The 21,244-nt window shown below is 41.0% G+C and overlaps 1 protein-coding gene across 1 annotated transcript; it reads left to right on the top strand.

Annotated features, from left to right (window-relative positions):
* Nucleotides 1–6,242: 6,242 nt before the first annotated feature.
* LOC306700414 (diacylglycerol O-acyltransferase 1-like) lies at nt 6,243–19,834 on the top strand. The gene is made up of 17 exons (XM_079165432.1): nt 6,243–6,572; nt 7,336–7,423; nt 8,778–8,818; nt 9,494–9,579; nt 12,051–12,103; nt 12,610–12,715; nt 15,247–15,375; nt 15,766–15,834; nt 15,966–16,069; nt 16,272–16,310; nt 16,492–16,533; nt 16,644–16,688; nt 16,931–17,043; nt 17,471–17,536; nt 17,994–18,081; nt 18,266–18,328; nt 18,917–19,834. Exons 1-17 carry the CDS (start codon nt 6,331–6,333, stop codon nt 19,064–19,066), a joined length of 1,524 nt encoding a protein of 507 aa, XP_079021558.1. The 5' UTR covers nt 6,243–6,330; the 3' UTR covers nt 19,067–19,834.
* Nucleotides 19,835–21,244: the final 1,410 nt, after the last annotated feature.

Genomic DNA, 21,244 nt, shown 5'->3' with positions numbered 1-21,244 from the left:
GTTGATTTGTCAATTTTAATGTGTTCTATTTGTTTAATGTCACTGAATATAATTATGCTGCCCAAGCTTCCAAAATCTTCATGAAACCTCGAAGTGTATCCGTATATTTTGAATTTCAGTCTGTTTGTATGTGTGAGAGAATAATATCACTAATTCACAATAGCAGAATGACTATTGCTACCATACAGCACCAGGCTGTGTTGTACATTGGTCCTATACAATTCATATGACATCAACCCCTCGGGTCTGTGGAGCTTTATAATGTCTGTGAATATGTTTACGGTTGATCTGAATCTGTTAGTCACTATAATGTAACGTGGCAAAAGTCTATGAAGAAGCCATGACCCTATCCTCAATTTCTCCCTTTGTGCTGGACTTTTTATACCAAAAAACATCATCGCCAGCCAAACCTTTTTCAATTTCTTCTGCATGAACCCCAAGCTTACACAGCATGCAGCTTTGAGGGTCTCACCACTGAAACCAGATCTGATGAAATACTTTTAGCCGGGGAGACAAACGCACCTATTTCACGGGAGGGAAAACACTGAGGCTACAAATGAACCAGATAAAATGCTTCTCCTTTCTGTCCCAAACAAAATCATTTCCATTTTACATCACGCTTATATAGCGAGTGGTGAATGACATTTCCCCGGGCCAACAGTTAAACATGGTCTGCTACACATACATACACACACGCAGATAAAATGCATGTGTATGAAAACAAACTGTCTTGTCCCTCTCAGCTCTGTCCTTCCAACTCCCACTTGTGCCCTTTAATATTCTGAATCAAGTCAAACTATTTTAGGTGGCAATAAACTCTGCCTGCTGCTTGCATGTGAATATCACAACAGTGGTAAACTGCTCTGATTGTAACCTTCTACATGATATAATTTTCTTTGAGTTCAAAATTGTACCATGTTTATTTTCATAAAACACAGAATCACGGGTAGAGATTGAGCGCTTCAGAGCAATCATGGCATCTGACAGGTTGTGATTTATACTCAAACTGACAGCTTTGTCAGCATGAAGCATGTGTTTACAGTCAATGAGACACAGGTATTTAACATCACAGGGCATTAGAATGACAGCGATGTTTAACACATAATATAGGAGTTTTTTAATATTTCACCAAGAAGATGATGACACGGAAACATTGTGTTTGAGGTGTTTTTCCTAAAGTGCTGTTAAAGGTTTTTGTTTTTTTACAATAAGTTTATCCAAATTCAATAAAAACACCAAACTGAGCATGGACAGGCTGTGAGGGTCTGATGCAAATCAAAAAGTTGCACTGAATAATCTGAATGGACAAAACACAAATGCTGTCTTCAGGCATGAAAAAACGTTTTTCTATAATACCATACCTCTCAAAACTAGGCAAATGCAGTACTTTCCATCACCAACACGGTGAAGGGCAGCTAACGGTGCTAACAACACTAATAGTACAAACAATGACAATTCTGCTAGCAGAGCTAACAGCCTTTTCCTGAGGGTGGGCAGTACACTTTTGCATCGTTATTCGCCGTATGAGTGCAGTGCAGAGCGGCGGCCATGAGCTAGCCAGTGGGGCACACTCACATACACTAACATGCAATAAAAGGCACGCGTGGTTGGCCTGGCTGAACAAAGTACAGAGAAGCTGGGATAACAAAACACACAGAAGGAGAGTGACTTTGTTCTCTGCTCAGGTAGACATCACTCCACTATATCTTTACAAAGCAAATTGTTGGTTGCTGCTATATTAATGCTCTAAATGTCAAATTTAGCACATTTAATAACTCATTTTCAACAGCAAAAAAATCTGAAATGACGTCTGGGAAAAACCCCAAAACAATTACACTTCAACACCTCAGGCAGACACTATTAATCAAGACTGAGATCCATCAAATAATCAATACTGCAGCTAGAACTCCCCAGAGTCTGAGCCTCAGTGCTCTCCTAGAAGATTGTCATGTCCCGACAATAATCATGTATAAAAAAATAGCCACAGAAACATAAGCTGAGGAAAGAAGGTCTGTTGTTTTAAACACGGTAGAACGATTTCAAGAGTGCAGTGGGATTCAGCAATGAAGGAAACCTGCAGGGTCTTTAACAGAATAAGCTTTCAGATGTGTCCGAAAACAGGAAGCTATACTTCAGAGCATCCTGGGAAGGTTATTCCACTAATAGAAAGCGAAGAGAAGTAAAGGCCTTCTGCTTATTTTTCCTCAGGGAAGGATGAACTAAGAGTCCAGTAATACAGCATGCTGAATGGGCCAGAACACTAGAATGCACCATGATCTGAATGGGATAGCCTTGCTAGGAGCTTGGTTGAGTTTTCAGAGATACCTGCAGCAGATCTATTCCAGGGTCCTTGACAAGAGGAAGTTTGGTATCATGTATTCCTCCATCTACCATTTTTTTTTTTGCACTCTCCTCCTGATTCCAGTCATCTAGCAGGATGTCCAAATCTCTCTCTCTCTCTCTCCCTCTCACCCTTTCCCTCCCTCAGACACGTGGAGATGGATGGAAAGTGTGTGCAGGAGTCCTTGGCTGAACTGTAAAAATGCTGACGTGGCGCCAAGCCCTCAAACAGCGTGATGACGCCTCTATCTGTCTCCCCATGATGCACTCTCTCGTTCTCACACATATTTATACACACACTCACAGGTGCATGTACAGATAGGTGCTTCACTTGCTAATGCGAGGCTCAACACACACACAGAAAAGTGCACACTTGCGTGCATTATACCTGCACACAGATTTATGTGCTCACACATGCAAAGTTTGCCAATGCACATGAGCGGGCACTGGTGCATGCACAGACACACATGGGCGTGTGCACGGCAGAGCACATACCTCTCTATCACTGTCCGTCCATCTCGTGACACCTTTATCACTCCATCCAGTCTCCTATATAATCAGCATTAGTCTCTTTTGTCACACTCCGACCATCACAAACATACGCAAAAGCTATCACACAGATGCACCCACCCACCCACACACACACACACACACACACACACATACACTCAGGTCAGCTGAGTGATGTTGGGAGTGTGTATTTCTCTTCTGCCTGTGTTAAAGTGAGTCATCTATCCTTCCACAGCTTCATTACAACCTGCAAGGGCAAACACTATCTCTCGCTCCCTCTGTCTCTCCAGATGGAGGGAGAGAGAGACTGAGATATTCAGTAGATAGAAGGTGAGATCCCCCCCCCCCTCTCTCTCTCTTTGTATCCCACCCATCTTGCTGTTCTCTCTTGTTCCTTCGTCTCTATATTTATCTTTTGTCTCTACATCTATTGCCTTAAACCTTATGTTTTCAATCACACTGTCTTCCTCTCTTCCTCTCCCACCTAGCCTTGAGCAAGTGGCAGTGTGGTTAAGCAGCTTGTGATGTAAACATTTGAACCCACGGAAAGATGCGACAACATGAATGCAACAGAGTAGATACACAGACTGAAAGGCCAACATAGCCACCTCTGTCTAGGTAATTGTTTGTTTGGGGAATTCTTTTAATGGTTTGGGCAAGGCCCCTTTCTTCCAATTAAGGGAAAACCTAATGCAACAGCAAACAATGATATTGTGTACCATAATGTGCTTTCAAATTCCAAACGCTATGAGAAAATAAACGTAAATGAAGAAACGTGTTTTCTGACTGTCATGATGAGAAAGAACATGATTGGCCTGCAAAGAGCAGGCTGTGAGTGTATAGCCACAAATTAATTCCTGTGGTTTATGTTTAAAATGTCACATATGGGTGTTTTGACGGATAAATCAGACACATCTAGACATGGAAGGTAAAAAAATAGAATAGAAAAGGTAATTTAAAGATCTTGTTTCTGGAGGCAGGAAGAAAGACAGATCCACATGAAAAGAGAAGTCGGTTGTGTTCTTACCTGCCTCTCTCGCCGCTCAGATAGAGCTCGTAGAAAGCTTCGGTTTTTGAGGCCCTACAGAAAGCATGAATAATGCATAGGTAAAACCTCTTATTCTCTAAATTTTAAATGGCTAGCTGTTATCAAGAATAACTTCACCCGTGGAGCATTAGCAGACTTGCACGCAACAGGGCAACTTTGATTCATACATACAATTTTCTAAATTTGCCAATGTCCAGCAGAACCATCTTCACTGCGCTTTAAAACTTGAAAAACTGTACATTATGTTAATGATACTAATGTATTCATGAACATCTTTTTCTAATACGAATATATGTTTTGACTTTGACAGCGATAAAGTTTTCACTAAACACAGACTTTAGGTGTTTCAACTGGGACCCTCAAACGAGACACAGCACAATGACTCACCAAAAGGTTGAAACAGGATTCAAGTCTTGGACTCCCTCTACTGGCTCATAGTGCAGGCTGATAGAAAATGCTGAGGAAATTGTTGCTCCCTTATGTCTGAGACGTCTCTTCGATGGAATAGCATGCTGCTCAGCCTCCCTGAGGAAGATTATAACAAGTTGTTAGAAAAGACACCCGCCGAATTCTGAAACTATATGCTGCTTTTGTCCCCGATGATCAAACAGCTGACCAGCTTTTCATCATTTTACAGTCACCATAAACAAAAGAAAGAAAGAGCTAAAACCAAAAAGGCAACTTGAGATTTTAATGGTTTGGGGAAAACACTGTCGTTCAGCAAGAGGTTTAAGGGTTAAAACAATTAGTCATAAGTTTCCTATTGATCCTTCCTCAAGGTCTCTTATCCCAACAACTGCAGACAGGCTCATTACTCTAAAAGACAACCTCATAGACAGTCAGGACTGATAAAGCTGGATCAATGCCACTGATCAGTTCCACACCACAGTATGGATAAGCACACAAAACTAGAATAGACAGAAAGGGCATTCTCATTAAATGAAAGCTTTCAAACAGTCTTTTGGCTGCTATACACAAGGGGTAACTTAGAGGGTGTGATGTGAGTCTCCTGTTTGTTACAGTCTCTGGGAAGATAGTTGAAATCCCAATTCATTATGGGATCCTTGGCCATATGCAGTCAAAAGAGATCTGCATCTTTAACAAGACTAACAGTCCACATTGGTCCCACTAGTGGACCAGTGAGGCTGCAATGCTCATTATGCACCACAAAGCTATGGATGGGAGAGAGGTAGAAATTTAGCTTTTCTTAGAAACATCCCACTTGTGGAATAAAACATCTAAAGTTTGGCAGGTTTGAAGGGTGGAACCAGACGAAACCTCCAAGTTCTTTCCAAAACCATAAGGGATATACTTATTATTGTTGCCATTGCGCAACGTCATACTAAGCTTGTCCGACCCAGCTCAGATTTCATCCGCCTACAAGCTGTTATTAGCTCACCATCCACTGATGAAGAATACACATTTGGACACTATAGACTTACTAACGAAATCGAGCAACAGCAACTTCTGAACTGGACTTGAATGATTCTCTTCAACACCATCAGCCTGGGCGGTCTTCGTTGTGCTTTTGAGAGGTTAATTGATCAGAAGAGTACATTTAAAGAACCCACCGTTGTGACATCAACTTACGCTTGTGATATCCACTTAATAAGAAAGGCCACTGGTCCAGACATACTAGGTATTCGCCATTAAAGACTGTGCCCTCCAATTAAAAGGAATCTTTGCAAGGTCATCTCAGTACTTGTCCAACCCACAGTGCCAAAATCATGGAAACCTGCACCAAAAAAAAAGCCAAAAGCAAGCATGCTGAATGACTTTCAACCAATAACTATAACATCCATCCTTTGTAAAACCATGGAGAGAGTTGTAGCTCGACATCCTCTGTGGACAGGCACCGTGACCCAATTTGAATTGCTTAAAACAGTTGCAGAGGATATAAGGGATATGCCAGAGTATTATTTATGGATATTTGCTCAGTTTTGAACTCTTTGTTGAATCATGTCCAGGATAGCTACTAAATGGACCTTGAGGTGTTATTGTTTTGTCTAACTGTTACCCTGCCGGCATTCATCATGCATCTGATGCACAGAGCGCGATGGGTTGGCAGTAAATCAAAACAGCTCTTATTTGACTCTATCCTGGGAGGAGCCCAGGCTTGCAAGCGGACTGACACTTCAGTTAAACGCTTCCTCGTATCTCATGTTTGAGTAAACCCTGAGGATGTGATTCACCTGTCGGTGACAGTGTGCAGCAGTCAAACAAGTTACAGTAACAGGCCGCTGTCACTTCATGTGGCGTCATGCATACACTCGTATCTACGGATATCTGAGCTTTGGGCGGATTGTTTTTGCAGCCCCGTTCACTTCCCTCTCCTATACGCTAGTTGAAGTAGCAACAGGCTACTATCAGCAGTGACCAGTAAGAGTTAACTTTGAGTAGATTTAACAACTGTTGGTTTTTGCTCCGTCATCATGGGGGACTCGGACGCCACCGGGGGCTTAGCTCCCAGGAGAAGGGCCACTTTCGCGGCGGGGAAAAGCGCGAGTCTGCTGCCGATGAACGGCAAGTCTGCAGCGGCGTGTCAGAGCTCAGTGACCGCCGACAGTAGCAGGGACAATGGGCAGGGAAAACGAGACCGGCCGCTGGAAACAGCCCGGTCCAAATCAAGGAGTGAGAAGCAAAAACGCAGGAGTGACATTAGTGATAGGCTGAGGTGAGTTAACGCTAACTTTACAACAGTTATCAAACTGTTATTTCCTTTGAGGAAAGTTTAGTTTAATACTTAAACGGCTGACGTTAAATGAACGTTACTTTAAGCCAGTAACGTCATTGTATTATTATTAAGTTGGCAGAAGTTATAACGTTCGCTAGTTTGAACGTGCAGCACACACACAGGCTGCTCGGGGTCGTTTGAGGTAAACCCTGAACCCTGAAGACCTGTTCATGTTGTGACGGCTGTCAACGTTTTTCATTCATGCTTTTCCTTTTTTTTTTTTAGTGCTACTTGGGAGAGTAACCACAACTTAACACTAACGTTAGACCTGAAATGTGTGTGACTGTCTGGGCCTGTTTTATTGATCAGGGGCGTGCCTAATGAGGGCTATAAACAGGGTGCATTGTGGGTTAGCTTAATCCCTTTAGGCCAGTTTAATACCAAAGCATACCCTGTGTACTGACCGGGCCCCCCGGATATTCTTTATTGTGGTGTATCGTTACCAAAATGAAATGATAAAACTAGTGTGTTAAGGGACATAAATGTAACCACACTTTTAAATATTAGACCAAATTCACCTTTAGTTTCCTGAGCTGCTGCCACAACATTGTTATTATTGCTTGGATTCTATTGTTTTTTGCTGTTATAATAATAATAATTTGATGTGCAATTGATGTGATGCTAGAGTCAAATAAAAATAAATGTTTCTTAAGATCATGATATTCTTAATTGTTTCACCCATTCATCTATTTTATTTCTGTAGTTGTCATAAGACACAGGAGTCCCTGCTGAGTTCAGCCAGTGGTTTCAATAACTACAGAGGAATCCTCAACTGGTGTGTGGTCATGCTGGTAAGAACAAGGTTTGAACACACAAATAAACCAAACTTCCTATACTTGCTTCTCAAAAACAAGTATACTGCTTTTCAAAAACATTCTGCAAATGTGATAAATAAATAAAATGCAGCCTTGTAGTGTAAACAATGTGCTTCCAGTTGGTCAGCAGTGTTAGGAAACCATATTCCTGTTACCGCTGACTTAATTGTGTTTGTTTATGTGTCAGAGTAACTCAATACAAAGAACACATGGCACATTGTGGCATATTTATTTCTGATGTTAGATACTAATGCTGGAGCATTGCCCTCTGTGTGCTAGTGCCGTGTTGTGTCCTATATTGGACAGTTTCTTTATTCTTTTAGTTTTTGCACATTACAGGCTCCTTAATATGAGTTTGGTGATCCTTTTCAGGTTACACTATTCATAATAGGTGAAAGCCAAATATCAGGGAAATATCTAAAGGGTGCTAACATAAGTAGCATTATGATATCCAGTTGATATCCAGTTTGTGCTCATCGTCTCTTTCCCAGAAACCAGTGTAAAACAGGAAGAGAACCAATCAGATAATCCACTAGCATTGATTGATGCAATGACATATGTCAAAGTTATATCAAATAAAGAATTAGTCCAAATTGTTCTAATTAATAGCTATTTAAACAGACTCACTGTGTCTGTATCTGTGTTGAATCCGGTTTCCCGCCAGCTTAACCACACTGCCAAAAAGTCTCAGCAATTTCTAAGATGGTTTAAATCAAACATGTTACAGTGCAGGCAAATCATTTGAGGGGTTAGAGAAAAACGTATCAAAACACAAAGAATTATTGAGTTATTGAAGTTAGCTTATTTTGAGTGCATGTGCAGTTAAATAATTTAACGTGATTAACAGGTTTTATGTCGAGCTCAACACCTTTCGCAGCTCTTCCTCCTCTGTGCTGGAGACAAGGCGAGGCTAGCGAAGACCTTCTGTTAATCCAGGCTTTGAACACTGAGCGTGTTCAGCGCAGGAGGTTTTTCTTCATTCCCACTGAACTTCTGTCCCATCCCCAGGCAGAGAGCCTTTGTGCCGGGTAATGAGATATTACAATCCATTTAGAAAGAGGAAAAGCGAGGAGGGGAGATTAAAAAAAAAAGAAGAATGTGGGGACGAGGACGATGAAGAGGAGGAGAACTGGGTTGAGGAGAGGAAAAGGGGATGAGATATAGGGAGAGGAAGGAAAGCAACAGAAGGAGAGAGAAACTTGTAGAGGGAAGAGATGATATGGAAGGATGCATTTATTGGATTAAATGTGTTGAAATGACAATATGAAGAAATGAAAGTAACACGTGAGTCAATCAGATGAACGTCCGTAATTCTTGCTTTTTGTTACAGGTGTTGAGCAATGCTCGCCTCTTCTTAGAAAACTTGTTACGGTGAGTAAGGACATTATTTTATTAGTGTCTTTTTCACATACTGATAAATGATCATTTAAACAGGCCTCCTGTGCGCTTGTTACAGTATTTCATTCTTAAACAGATATCAGTGATGTTAGTGATGAAAGATACCAAACACAAGTCCCAGGCTCTCAATCATTTCACAATCTTCTTCCTGCTCTCACAGAGTGATTTTACTAATCCTGTAATGTCTCTTAGTTAATCCATTTTGACAATGGATGTTTTTTATTGTAGCACTTTTACATCTCTATTAGAAAAAGCACAGGTGTAATTAATGCAATAAATATTTCACCTGAGCCGATTTCAGGGTCCTGATTTTATACATGCTGGTTAGCTGGATTGGTGTACAGGACCAATGTAACAGAGCCATAGTGAAAGCTGTTAGTCACAAAATGGCTGCTGTAAAAAAGTCTATATATATATATATTATATAAAAATATAGCCGCGCAGCAGTCAATGTTAAACAATTAACTCAACTTAAATCTTCCGTTTCTCTTGATGAGTAAACCTCTGTGTAATTCTTTAATATTGAAATTATGAAAAGAAGTGACCTTATTAATTTACTTTAAAATCAATTTCTGTATTCTGGCAATTTCAACATGCATTTTAATTTATGTGTCTTTTTTTTAATCTGCCTTTCTCTTTTTCTGTCAGGTACGGGGTTTTGGTGGACCCTATTCAAGTGATTTCCTTGTTTCTGAATGATCCCTACAGCTGGCCAGCAGCATGCCTGGTGATTGGTAGGTAAACGTTTCATCTGTCCAGTAAGTCACCTGCTAGGAAAGCAACAACACAACCGCAGTCGCATAATTAAACAGCATTATTCCATGTATTTAAGATAAAAACGTCAATATTTGGAACAAATACCTAATTTACAATTTTAATAAGGAGGGAAATTCGATTAAATGTCACTTAGAAATTGTTAAACTGAGCTTGAAATAAAACCAGTTTTTAAAAATGGGATAAAAATCATAGAGAGATGTTAAACCAAAGCTAGAATTACTCCTAACCACCAAAGCTTCACACATAATATGAGAGTAAGATTCAGCTTCATGTACATGAGCACAGATATAGATCCACTGCTAAACTTTAATCTGGCCGTGTCCCTAAATTATACCATTGAACCACTTCAAATGAGTCTGTCAATAACACTTAGTAGTATAAAATATTATTTTCTAAAATTACATCATAACATTTAGATAATTAGGTAGAATAGCTGCATTTAAAGCGGTGAATATGTATTTAGTTTGGGTGGTCTAATCTGCCTTATTTCAAGGCACGTGCTATATTCAAAGACTTTTTTTAAATATTTATTTTTATGGTATATCACACTGAAAGTCTGCAGTGGTGCAGCTTACAGTGTCTCTGGAGGGACAATCACCTGGCCCATATACTGCACACTGTGTGCTGCAGAGAGAAGAAGAGAGTGAGAGAAGTGGGGAGCAAGAGGAGAGAGAGAGAGAGAGAAAATAGAAGCAAAAGGGGGAGATTAAAGGATTGGGGAAGAAAGGGAGAGGGGCTTGATGTAAAGTGCTGCATTGGCACGGGACAAGAGGAGAGGGAGGGAGGAAGAGATGGATGGAGTTAAGGTAAATGGCCACACAGAGACAGGTGAGAATGGGAGTCTGTTTACAGTGGCATGGACAGTAAAGCAGCTCATTCCCAGAGGACATTCAGTACTTCTAGAGTCACTGCAGCAACGCACTCCCACGCCCACACACAAATACCACAACACAAAGTCTACACTGGATGGTAGAACCAACCAGTCTTCCATTTAGGCAACTGTTCCTGTGAGTGACCAAAATAAAAAGAATCAATCGTGGCTGATTTTCAAAGTTGCTCAACAGGCCTCTTTCCAAAAGAGATTTTAATAAAGAACATTATGAATTTCCTGAGGTCTCTGCTCTTCATATAGAATAAAGTCTTGATGTGTGATAAAGAATTAAAACATAAAATAAACACGTTCAACATTTTATTTTTGGTAATATGTCAGACACTGCCCTGTTGAAGAAATAAAGTTTTACTCAACTTGACTTTTTTTCCAGTGGAGCAGAACAGAATCTCATGTAACTATAATGAGCTCTTCTGCAGAAACCTAGTGATGCCTAATTTATCCTACTAACTGCAAATGATGACACATTGAATAGTTCTTGCCCGATCGACAAATATGGTCATCGTCACATGATAAGTAGTTTTGCATGTGCGGCTTGTGTTCCCTTGTCTCCTCGTAGCATAAGTACAGTAAGTATACCATGAAGTCCAAAACAAGCACGGGACTGACTGCACCATGAAACACATTGATTTGGGGTGGCAATGCTGATGAATAGTTGCATTGATGACACGAATGATAAGACCCAGTAATCAAAATGTCCGACAGTTAACACATCTGCTCACTCTAGATTAGATTGACTGACATGCTAATGCTCTGATTAGGGTCTTTAAAAGGGAACAATTGCTGCAATTATGTGCCATCAGTGTGGCTCAGCCGGGTCTAGTCGGGGTAATGAGCAATCTACATACCAGTGGTTTCCTTAAGTTCATTCTGCAGCGAGTTACCCTGCAGTTTAAACCAAAATGTCCACATACAATTCAGGCCAATTTGCTCCACACAGAAGAACCAGGCTCAGCGGCAGCAATTCATGCATAATAAAGAGTGCATTAAATACCAACAGTGGCTCCCAATACTAGCATTTTCCCTCTAAAGTCAGGATATTGTTTAATACAAAGCAAGTTTCTCTTCTATTTCCTTTCCTAAAGATCTGAGAATGGCAACAATAGAATATAGAATGAAGTGCGTATGTGTGTGCATGTGCACGCACACCCACTCGACCGCCTTGTCACTCTAACTAACTAGCAGTTGGCGTGTGCTGAGCAACACATATGCTCCGTTAGTGCTGGCTCATTTCTTTCATCAGGTGTTCCTGTTTAATCATGCGTGTGTGTGTGTGTGTGTGTGTGTGTGTGTGTGCGTGTGTGCGTGTGTGACGGCATGGTTTATGCACGAGACAGCAGAGGGCAGCTGTAAAGCTTAATTCACTCAAATACTCAACTTGAGGCCAAACCGGTGCACACATTAGACCTGAAACCAACATATCTTACTGTAATTCTGAGATTTGTGTTCATACTTTTATCCTGCACAGACCCTTCAGAGGTGAGTCTGTACGGAATGTTTCAGAGGAACTGACATGAATCTGTCATTGTGTTTTGACAGCGTCCAATGTGTTCGTCCTGGTGGCTCTCTACACAGAAAGGCAGCTGTCGAAGGTGAGTGGGAAAGACCCTGCTTGCACTTACACATCGGAGCCCTGTGGATTTTCACTGAACTGTTGAATTCGCAGCACTTTCACGACTCCCAGGAGGGATTATTTCTCTGAAAACTGACTGACTAGCTGACCCTCCGCGACTGCATCTGCAAATGTTAAATGGGAAAATGAGAAATTAGTTTCACCATCTGCATTTAGGGCATATTCAGTTATGCTCTGTCTGTTTGGCATGAATATGGAACATCGTGAGCTTTTTCAAACTTTTTTATAGGCCACCATAACTCGAAATGTGGTTCTGTATTTATTCCAAAGATCTGTTCAAAAGCAGAGCAAAGAAATACAATGTTCATGTTTAGCTGCTATATTCTTCACATTGTTTCGACAATAAACTCAACAATAAATTACAAAATACAGTTAGTTGGGGTATGGTGGTTTAAACTAGGACAACTTGTCTTTAAGGTTTAATGTAAAACCTCCTGCTGTTCCTCTTTGCCTCTCTCTGCCCAGGGTTCATTCACTGAACTTGTGGGATTTCTGGTCCACTGCATTAACATGGCAATCATGCTAACGCTCCCTGCTGCAGTGGTCCTATTGGTCCCCTCCGTGACCCCAGGTAAACATTTCTTTTTTTTACTATTATTAAAATACCGTCTCTGCAGCCTTGCTACTATCGGCTGTACAGGCTAGTAGCATCTATGATGCGGCCGAAGCATTATCCGTCCATTTGGTGGTTAACAATGTTGCCACGTGTATAAAACAGAAAATAATGTAATTGTAATCAAGATTAGGAGGTCATTCACATCCTTGCCCTTCAGAGAAACAGCCGACCAGTTTGATGGTGCAGTAAAAGACATCTCTTATACAGAGCCATAATTGGTCGGTTAGTGGTAATGGACCAGTTGGTCATGACTGGATTATTTCCAGCTGGCTCTGAGGAGAGGAGAGGAGAGATGCCAAAGTAGGTGTGGTTTGCAGTACAGGGTCATCCAAGGGTCACCTTCTTCTGTCTTCATCAGTCCGCCCTCCACCAACCATACGATTCACCCATGATGCATTAGTAATACATTGATACACCAGAACACTACACTCCTCTGAGGGACTCATTCAAAACATGACAGCTCCAGTGTTGTTTAAAAGTTGCCTGCTTTGGTTGTGTTTGAAAAAAACAAAAATAACAGATGACAGGTAGTTATCCAGCCTTCACTATTTCCCCAGGCCGACTTGCTTGAATTGTGTAGAATTGAAATGTGGGACTTCTACCAGGGATACATATTTTGAACTTAATGAAGTTGGAAATGTAAAATATGTCACTGCTGAGGTCACAGTTCTCACTTAACCTGCAAACGATCCACAGTAGGAGTGTTTCACACCGTTAACACAATATATTTAGCTCAGCTTCTTTCTTCAATGTTAATTTGGTCCAATAAAATGTATTGTTTTAATTCTTTGATCCTCTCCTGTCGTGGTATATTTTCCTCTCCTCTCCTCTCTTCTTCTTCTCTCCTCTCCTCTCCTCTCCTCTCTCACTGGGAGGTGAAGGAGTAAAGGATTCAGTCCATCTGTCTGTCTGTTCTCCTCTCTGCACTGCTGTTCACACAGGAAGGGCAATGACAGAGGGCAGGTGTGTGTGTGTGTGTGTGTGTGTGTGTGTGTGTGTGTGTGTGTGTGTGTGTGTGTGTGTGTGTGTGTGTGTGTGTGTGTGTGTGTGTGTGTGTGTGTGTGTGTGTGTGTGTTTGTACCTACTGAACACTGCTTATGCAACTGGTATTCAATCACTGTACATGAAGCAGAGTGCAAGGATCTGATTTCAAGCTTGATTTTAAAGATCATTACATTTCTTTTGAGGGTGGTACATAAGGTGAACCAGCATGCATGGTGCATTAACCATTGGACTTAATGTACAACGAGAGGTATTAAACTGTTAATGGAAGTCTCCTGTCTTCACCATAAAACCTGAAGCTCGCTGATGTTCCTGATGAAACATTTGACAGAGAGCAACAAGAGAAATATGAGGGAAAATAATCTCGGGACACGTGTATATGTGGACTCTGAAGGAAGACAAACACTTGTTCAGGTTTTTAAATCCACGGCCCTTTTTGTGCGTGGGTGATGATTGGTTCCTCCGGTATGTTTTTATCCACTTACAGTAAGCTCCACCTCCCCGTGTTTCTGTGATTATCATATGCAGCAGCTCTCCTTGGAGCCAATCTAGTTGTCTAGAAGCCACATAGAGCCAGAGAGGCAGATGGTTGATGGATAAGATTCGCTGTGGTTTGATGCCAGGTGTGCCGACCTGCACCTCACCGTATTGGCACAACAGGAAGTTTGTGTTTGTGTGTTTGTGTGAGTGTGTGTGTGTGTGTGTGTGTGTGTGTGTGTGTGTGTGTGTGTCTTCCTCTCTGTTCAGCATGATCCTTTGCTATCAAGCATATGGTGACTATTGATAAAGCCCTGTAGGCAAACTGCTCAGTTAGCCTAGGTGTGTGTGTGTGTGTGTGTGTAGGTGTGTGTGTGTGTGTGTGTGTGTGTGTGTGTGTGTGTGTGTGTGTGTGTGTGTGTGTGTGTGTGTGTGTGTGTGTGTGTGTGTGTGTGTGTGCAAGCAAGCACAAACTAAAAAGACTACAAAATTATTATGAATCTAACATCAAATAATTGTTTCATATTGACTCACAAAAGCCTTCAGCGACACAGTTTGTATGGCTGCACACACACACACACACACACACACACACACACACACTGGTAAACATGGTGACTATACTGTATAATAATGATGCCCTTGGCATAGTTAGCCGCTCTCATACTTTTAGCTGAGATGATTTATTTTATTTATTAATTTATTTATTTTACTGGGCATATTTTTTGCTGTTTGTTCAAGATCAGATGACGACCTTTCTTTCCCTCTTCCCCTTCACTTTCCCACTGTTTTAATCCTCCCTTCTCTCTCCCTGTTTTTCTCTTGCTTTCCATTCTGTCCGTCTCTCTCTCCTCCCTCCTCCCTCCTCCATCCCTGTTTTCGACCCTCCATTCTTTCCCTCATCTCTGCTTCTCATCCTCCCATACTTCTAGGCAGTACATCATTATGTTACAAAGTTCTCACATTACAGCTTTATCCGAATCTCTCCCTCTCTCTTTCTCTGTCAGTTGGCGGTGCGTTCGTTGTTGGTACTTACACCATCTTCTCCCTAAAGCTTTACTCCTACAAGGACGTCAACATGTGGTGCAGAGAGCTGAGCTCGGTCAAAGCCAAGAAATTGGCCAGGTCGCTGTCTTGTAAGTCACAGAAACACGAGCACATACATCTATGGGCAAGGGAGGGCTTGCGCACTACATTTAAGACCTAAATGAGAATTCATTCTTTGCTAATTTTAATGTCAGTTTCTGTGTATGGTTTTACATTTCTTACCCCAAACCAAACCTCAGCCCCTTCCTTATGTGGTTACAGTGACATCTAACGGCAGATACTTGGTACCGCAACTCTCAGATAGAAAGGGAAGTTTGTCATAGAAGCAGACAGGAAGCTACTTTGAGGAAATGTTGATTGTGTAACAGGAATTGTCAACAACCACACTTGGTTGTCATTGTGTCATTGTCTCTGTATTTGTATGTAATGCGATGTTAACTTCCACATGCTTTACGTGTTTGTGTGTTCCTTCTGTTCAGGTCCGTCAGCGCAGCACCTCAATGGAGGCGACCGTAAGGTGTGTTACCCTGGCAACCTCACCATCAGAGGTACTCAACAAAAATCTTTCTAGAGTTTGTATGAAACTTTATTGACAATGTTTCTCGAGCCGCTGCCTCTTTTTTTTCTCCACGTTCTCACCTATTTTGACTAACTGTCCCTTTGATCTCCGTCTCTGTAGACATGTACTACTTTGTCTGCGCTCCAACTCTGTGCTATGAGCTCAACTTCCCTCGCTCTGCGACTATTCGCATGAGTTTCCTGATGAGGAGACTGTTTGAGATGGTGAGGAAATCTATCCGAAAATACAAGCATTCATACAATCAGACATGTAAAGCATCTCTGCTCTAAACATCATGGTATAATCACTTCTCAGCAAGGAGACATAACATCCAAAAGCTCCATCGTCTGTACAGATGTTATAAAACATATCCCCATATTCTCTTGTCATGTCACTCACTTTATTGATGTGCGTCTCTGCCCCCAGCTGTTCTTCACCCAACTGTTAGTTGGTCTCACTCAACAGGTACGGTCTTATAATGTAAAAACAAACTGATGTTTGGTGCTTTATTTTTCTTCCCATTTGCATTTCAAGTATTTTCAGTGTCATGTTATAAGGTGTTGAAAATGACTAAACATGAGGCCAATAAGTAAAATGTGCATGTCAGACAACGGCATAACTTTGCGTTTTGCCTTCCTTCTATCAGTGGATGATTCCCATCATTCAAAGTTCCATGAAACCACTAGAGGTGAGGAGGACAGAATGACAGTGAAAAAACCAACATGGCGTGTTTTTGTCAAATGCAGAGTGCTGCTGCGCCTCGCTTGTTAATCAATGCGTCTCTCTTCTCCTCTGTAGGACATGGATCTGTCCAGGATGACTGAGAGACTTCTAAGATTAGCTGTGAGTAAATCACAACATATTTATCTGTACACCTAGAACCTTATACCAATGTTATTTGTCTCAATGCTCTGACTCTACACCAGAACGTATCATGACTTTGTTGAGAGTATGGGAAGGAAACGGGCTCGTGTTTTGCATCAGGCGTTTACTTGCTGTTAATTTGCTCCTCCTGAATGTCTCACAGTCATATATATTTTGCTTTTGTTCATTTGGGTCCTTCTATTTCTGCAACCCTTCTCCAGGTTCCTAACCACTTGCTGTGGCTGATGTTTTTCTACGGGTTCTTCCACTCGACTATGAACTTCACCGCTGAGCTGCTGCGCTTTGGAGACCGACAGTTCTACAAGGACTGGTGGTACGTTTTGGTGTGTGTGTGTGTGTTGCTTCGGAATTTCATGAGGTGTGGTGGACTGTGCTGAAGGACTGATGGGGTCCCTACATTTACATTTCAGAGTTGGTATTTGCATGCGTGTGCATGGGAATGAATTTGCATGCTTACTCATGAATGAAAAAGTGTATATAAGAGCATTTGGTAGATAATTTCAGTACTTTGCAAAAATGACAGAGGGGGGAAGTCATTTACTGTGTTGTACGTTTGCTGATATTAATAAATCAACTCCATCACTCAATGCACTGTAGGATAATTACTGTTGTTTCCTCTTTTCCTGCACGACAAGAAAGATTCTTGACTTTTCATCCTCATCCATATTGATCCAACTGCCTTAGATCAATTGTTTAAACCATGTAATGCTTCAACACTCTATTTGCTGACTCTCTTTCAGGAACTCCGAGTCGGTGACATATTTCTGGCAGAACTGGAACATCCCTGTACACAAGTGGTGTCTACGGTGAGTTATTCGCACTCTGCACACACTGAGAGGGAGCGTTGAAATGTATAGAAGTGAACACAGGGGACAGCAGTGGGTTTGATGCAGGGAGAGAGACTTAACAAGGCACACTGATGCGTTTGGGAAATTGATTCATCTGGCTGTGAGAGAGTAAGTACTAGTAATAAATACGGGGCCTGCAGCCGGTTCCACATAAACGAGCACGGCAGCGAGAGCAAATGCAGTGAGGTTGTATTAAACAAGACAAAGCAAATTAAATGCTATTTAAAGGGTTTAACGCCTATTCACTTTGAATTCCCGTCAGTCTGGGAGAATTGCAGCAAATACGAGGGTTAAGGTACCAGGTACTAGGTACTAGGAGAACGCTTTTCACATTCTGATTTACAATACATGTCCATCCCCCACATCAACCGTCCTTTCATCCATTTCAACATCTGTGTTTTTGTCTGTCTTGCAGACACTTTTACAAGCCGCTGCTTAGGAGAGGATTTAGTAAAATAGTCAGCCAATCAGCTGTCTTCTTCTTGTCGGCTTTCTTCCATGAGGTAAGAGCTGAGAACCAAGACCGCTTTCTCTGCTTGTGTTGACACTGAATACACTCTGCCTTTCAGACCTTAAATGTCCTGTTTCAGGTAGATGTTTTTGAACAAAAACTCAGATTATGTTTTATAGAGAACACAATATATTTGATGTAATGATCTTTGTTTCCTTTGTCTGTCTCTGTGTCAGTACTTGGTCAGTGTTCCTCTCAGGATGTTCAGACTTTGGGCCTTCATGGGCATGATGGCACAGGTAAGACCCAACACCTATCACTGATGATGAATGTAGCTGTGGTCGGCACAAACCTGTACTGTTGTATACATATAAATAAAAAAAAGCATATTTTAAATATGAATCTGCATAATATGCCTTGTGATCTAGGTACACATTTTTTTTTGTAAGAAAAATTAATGTTTAAAAAGGTAAGAAAATGAGTGTAGATAGTCTAGAGGTAGCGTTGCATTTAGTTCACAGTTTATTTTTTTTGCCAAATAATACTAAAAGTCAAAGTAAAGACAAGTGGTTGATGCTCTTTTTGAAATTTTAAAAGGTGTTCTCAGCATTTGGCCTTGGCATCAGTGTCATTAACTTATTTAATAACCTAATTAAGATAAGTTATTAGCATGGGCATATTTGATGTATCATAGGGACAACAAAAGGCAACATAAGGGCCTCTCGGTCTTTGTTGAGTTAGTTAGTTATTCATTAGAGCGCTGAGTCATAAAACACAGACGACAGAAATCAGGATAAAATACACAGTGAATGTGAGACTGTTATTAGTCTTTAAAAACCTAATGACCCGCTGTGTTTATTCCATTTCTACTTTCATCTGCTCTTCAGCTTCCATTGGTCTGGTTTGTCAGTCGCTTCTTGCACGGTACCTACGGCAACGCTGCGGTGTGGATCTCACTCATCATTGGTCAGCCATTCGCCGTCCTGATGTACGTCCACGACTATTACGTCCTGCAACACAGACAGGAGGCTGACTGATGCGCACACACACACACACACACAGAAGTACCACTTGCATCCAGTGCAGGAATCGTACTTCACACGTCAGGATGAACTGAGCACAGTGTGTTGACATTAGACACCTTGTCCATTGTATCTCCTTGCAATGTAACGTTTTTCTTCCTTTACCTTTTTTTCTTTAAGTTGGGAAAAGTGAGAATAATCTAGAAGCCTCACTGTGATGTAGGGAGTGAGGCCTCTCTTCTGTATCACGTGACATAATCATGCAGCTTTTCACTCAGGTGGTTTCTCTTCTCTGATGGACAGCTCGGGTACTGTGTGACGTTGTGCTGCTCTTCAGCTGTGGATAATGACTGTGGCTGCTTTTTATCAGTTGACGTCATGATTTAAGTGCTTTTTTAAAAGTTGTGATGGAGATTTATGATCCGCTGTGTTTAATTTTCATGAGCCAAAGGGGCTTAATCTGCCTGGTGTGGATGTAGATGGAACACCACTAAGAAGAGTACGATTTTATTAATGTACGTTTTTGTTTGTATGATGTTTTGCTTTGTCCGTTATGAAAAGGCCGGCTAGCTGTATGTCAGTTTTTTTAATTTTATTTTGACCTCAGTGCCATTACAATAATACCGCACACATCCGTTTGTGCAAGACGTTTTGGGGTGATTTGTTTTGTTTGTTTTTTTGTCATGGTGCTATCTCATTGGACTGTTGCCAAGTAATGATGTCTAATCATGCGTCTAAATTCAATCTGTGCGTCTAAAAATAAACATTCAGAGTTTAATTGAAGACTTTTTTTCAGTGTGTTATTTGTTGCTGATGTTTATCAGATGTGTATTGAATATAACATTTCTAATTAGATCAAGATAAATAGAGATTTAAAGCAAAAGGTAGACAAGAGAGCCAGAAGAGAAAAGGTAAGAGTCCCTTAGCTTTAGTACATTTGTTATACAATACAAATGTATGCAAACATTTATCACGGTAAAAATGAGCATCTGTAAATGCAAGTAAGAAGTGCTTTCAAATGTGACTGCTATAGAAGGGTAACATGAAAAGTGCAGTTCAACATTTGTTCTGTGGTCAAGCAAACTGTAACTTTGTAGTTGCTCCCGAGTGAACAATTCAGTCAGTTACAGGTCAACAAGTTGACAACTTATTTCACATCAATGATCTGCTGCTGAACTAGAGTCATCAACAGGTAGAGGAGGGAATCCCTCACCAAATACTGCACAGGTAAGTTGTTTTACACATTTGTGAGAGAAGCTTTTACCAAAAACTGAAGGAACTGCTCGTTACCGTCACCATGAGATATCTTTTCTAAGCTGTACTCAGCATAAACCGTTATGTGTACATTGTACATTGAACACTGTTCATGCATCCTTAACTTGCATTTCTTATTTAGAGTCTATGTTGAGGGATTTTTTTATGCATATTTAAGCCTCTGAACTGAAGAAAATGAAAAATTAATATTGTTTCAATCTGTCTTGTTGCTACAGGACATTTCTGAGTCAGACTCTCCGTCCATGTGACAGAAAGAGATACTGCATTCACACACTTTTTAGGCTCGTAAAAATAAGACTAAACTTCCTTTTGTACTCTCATTCTTCAAAAATACCTCACTTCACCCTAATCCTATATGACTCGTGTCTAATCTCCTTTTACATCCTTATTTATGTTCTCATATGTCTTCTGAGATCATATTAATACTGTTTGGAATCAGTTACATTTACCACGTCTCTGTGTCCACACTCAGTCATTTTTAATTCTCACATTTTCTTGTATTAGTTCCAGTCACAGACATTTAATGCACCACAAATGAAATGACTTAAAACGACAATTAGGCTGTGAAATTCATCTTGATTAGGGAACCTACCGGGCTTAATATCGAACTTAAGACAGTGTTAAACATCATTTTACCACTTTGCTTTTGGGCATCTCAGCCAGGGGCAGAAACCTGTGTGTGTGTGTGCGTGCGTGTGTGCACGTGCGTGCGCATATTTGTCATCCAGAAACTGTGAACAGGACAGAACTGTGAACCTGTATTTTGTCAGCTTGACAGTGAATTAAACAGCAAGTCTGAGGCACATCACAAAGTTTCTGTATGGGCGTGTGTACGTGTCTCTGTGAGTGGCATTCGGTTAAACAATCGTCAGTGAGGATTAGAGTAGATGTGACGGGAGACGTGGCTTTACAGGATAC

This window comes from Pholis gunnellus (assembly GCF_910591455.1).
Source record: "Pholis gunnellus genome assembly, chromosome: 8".
NCBI lineage: Eukaryota > Metazoa > Chordata > Actinopteri > Perciformes > Pholidae > Pholis > Pholis gunnellus.
Note: the sequence above shows the minus strand (reverse complement) of the source record. Positions and strands in the feature narration are given on the sequence as shown.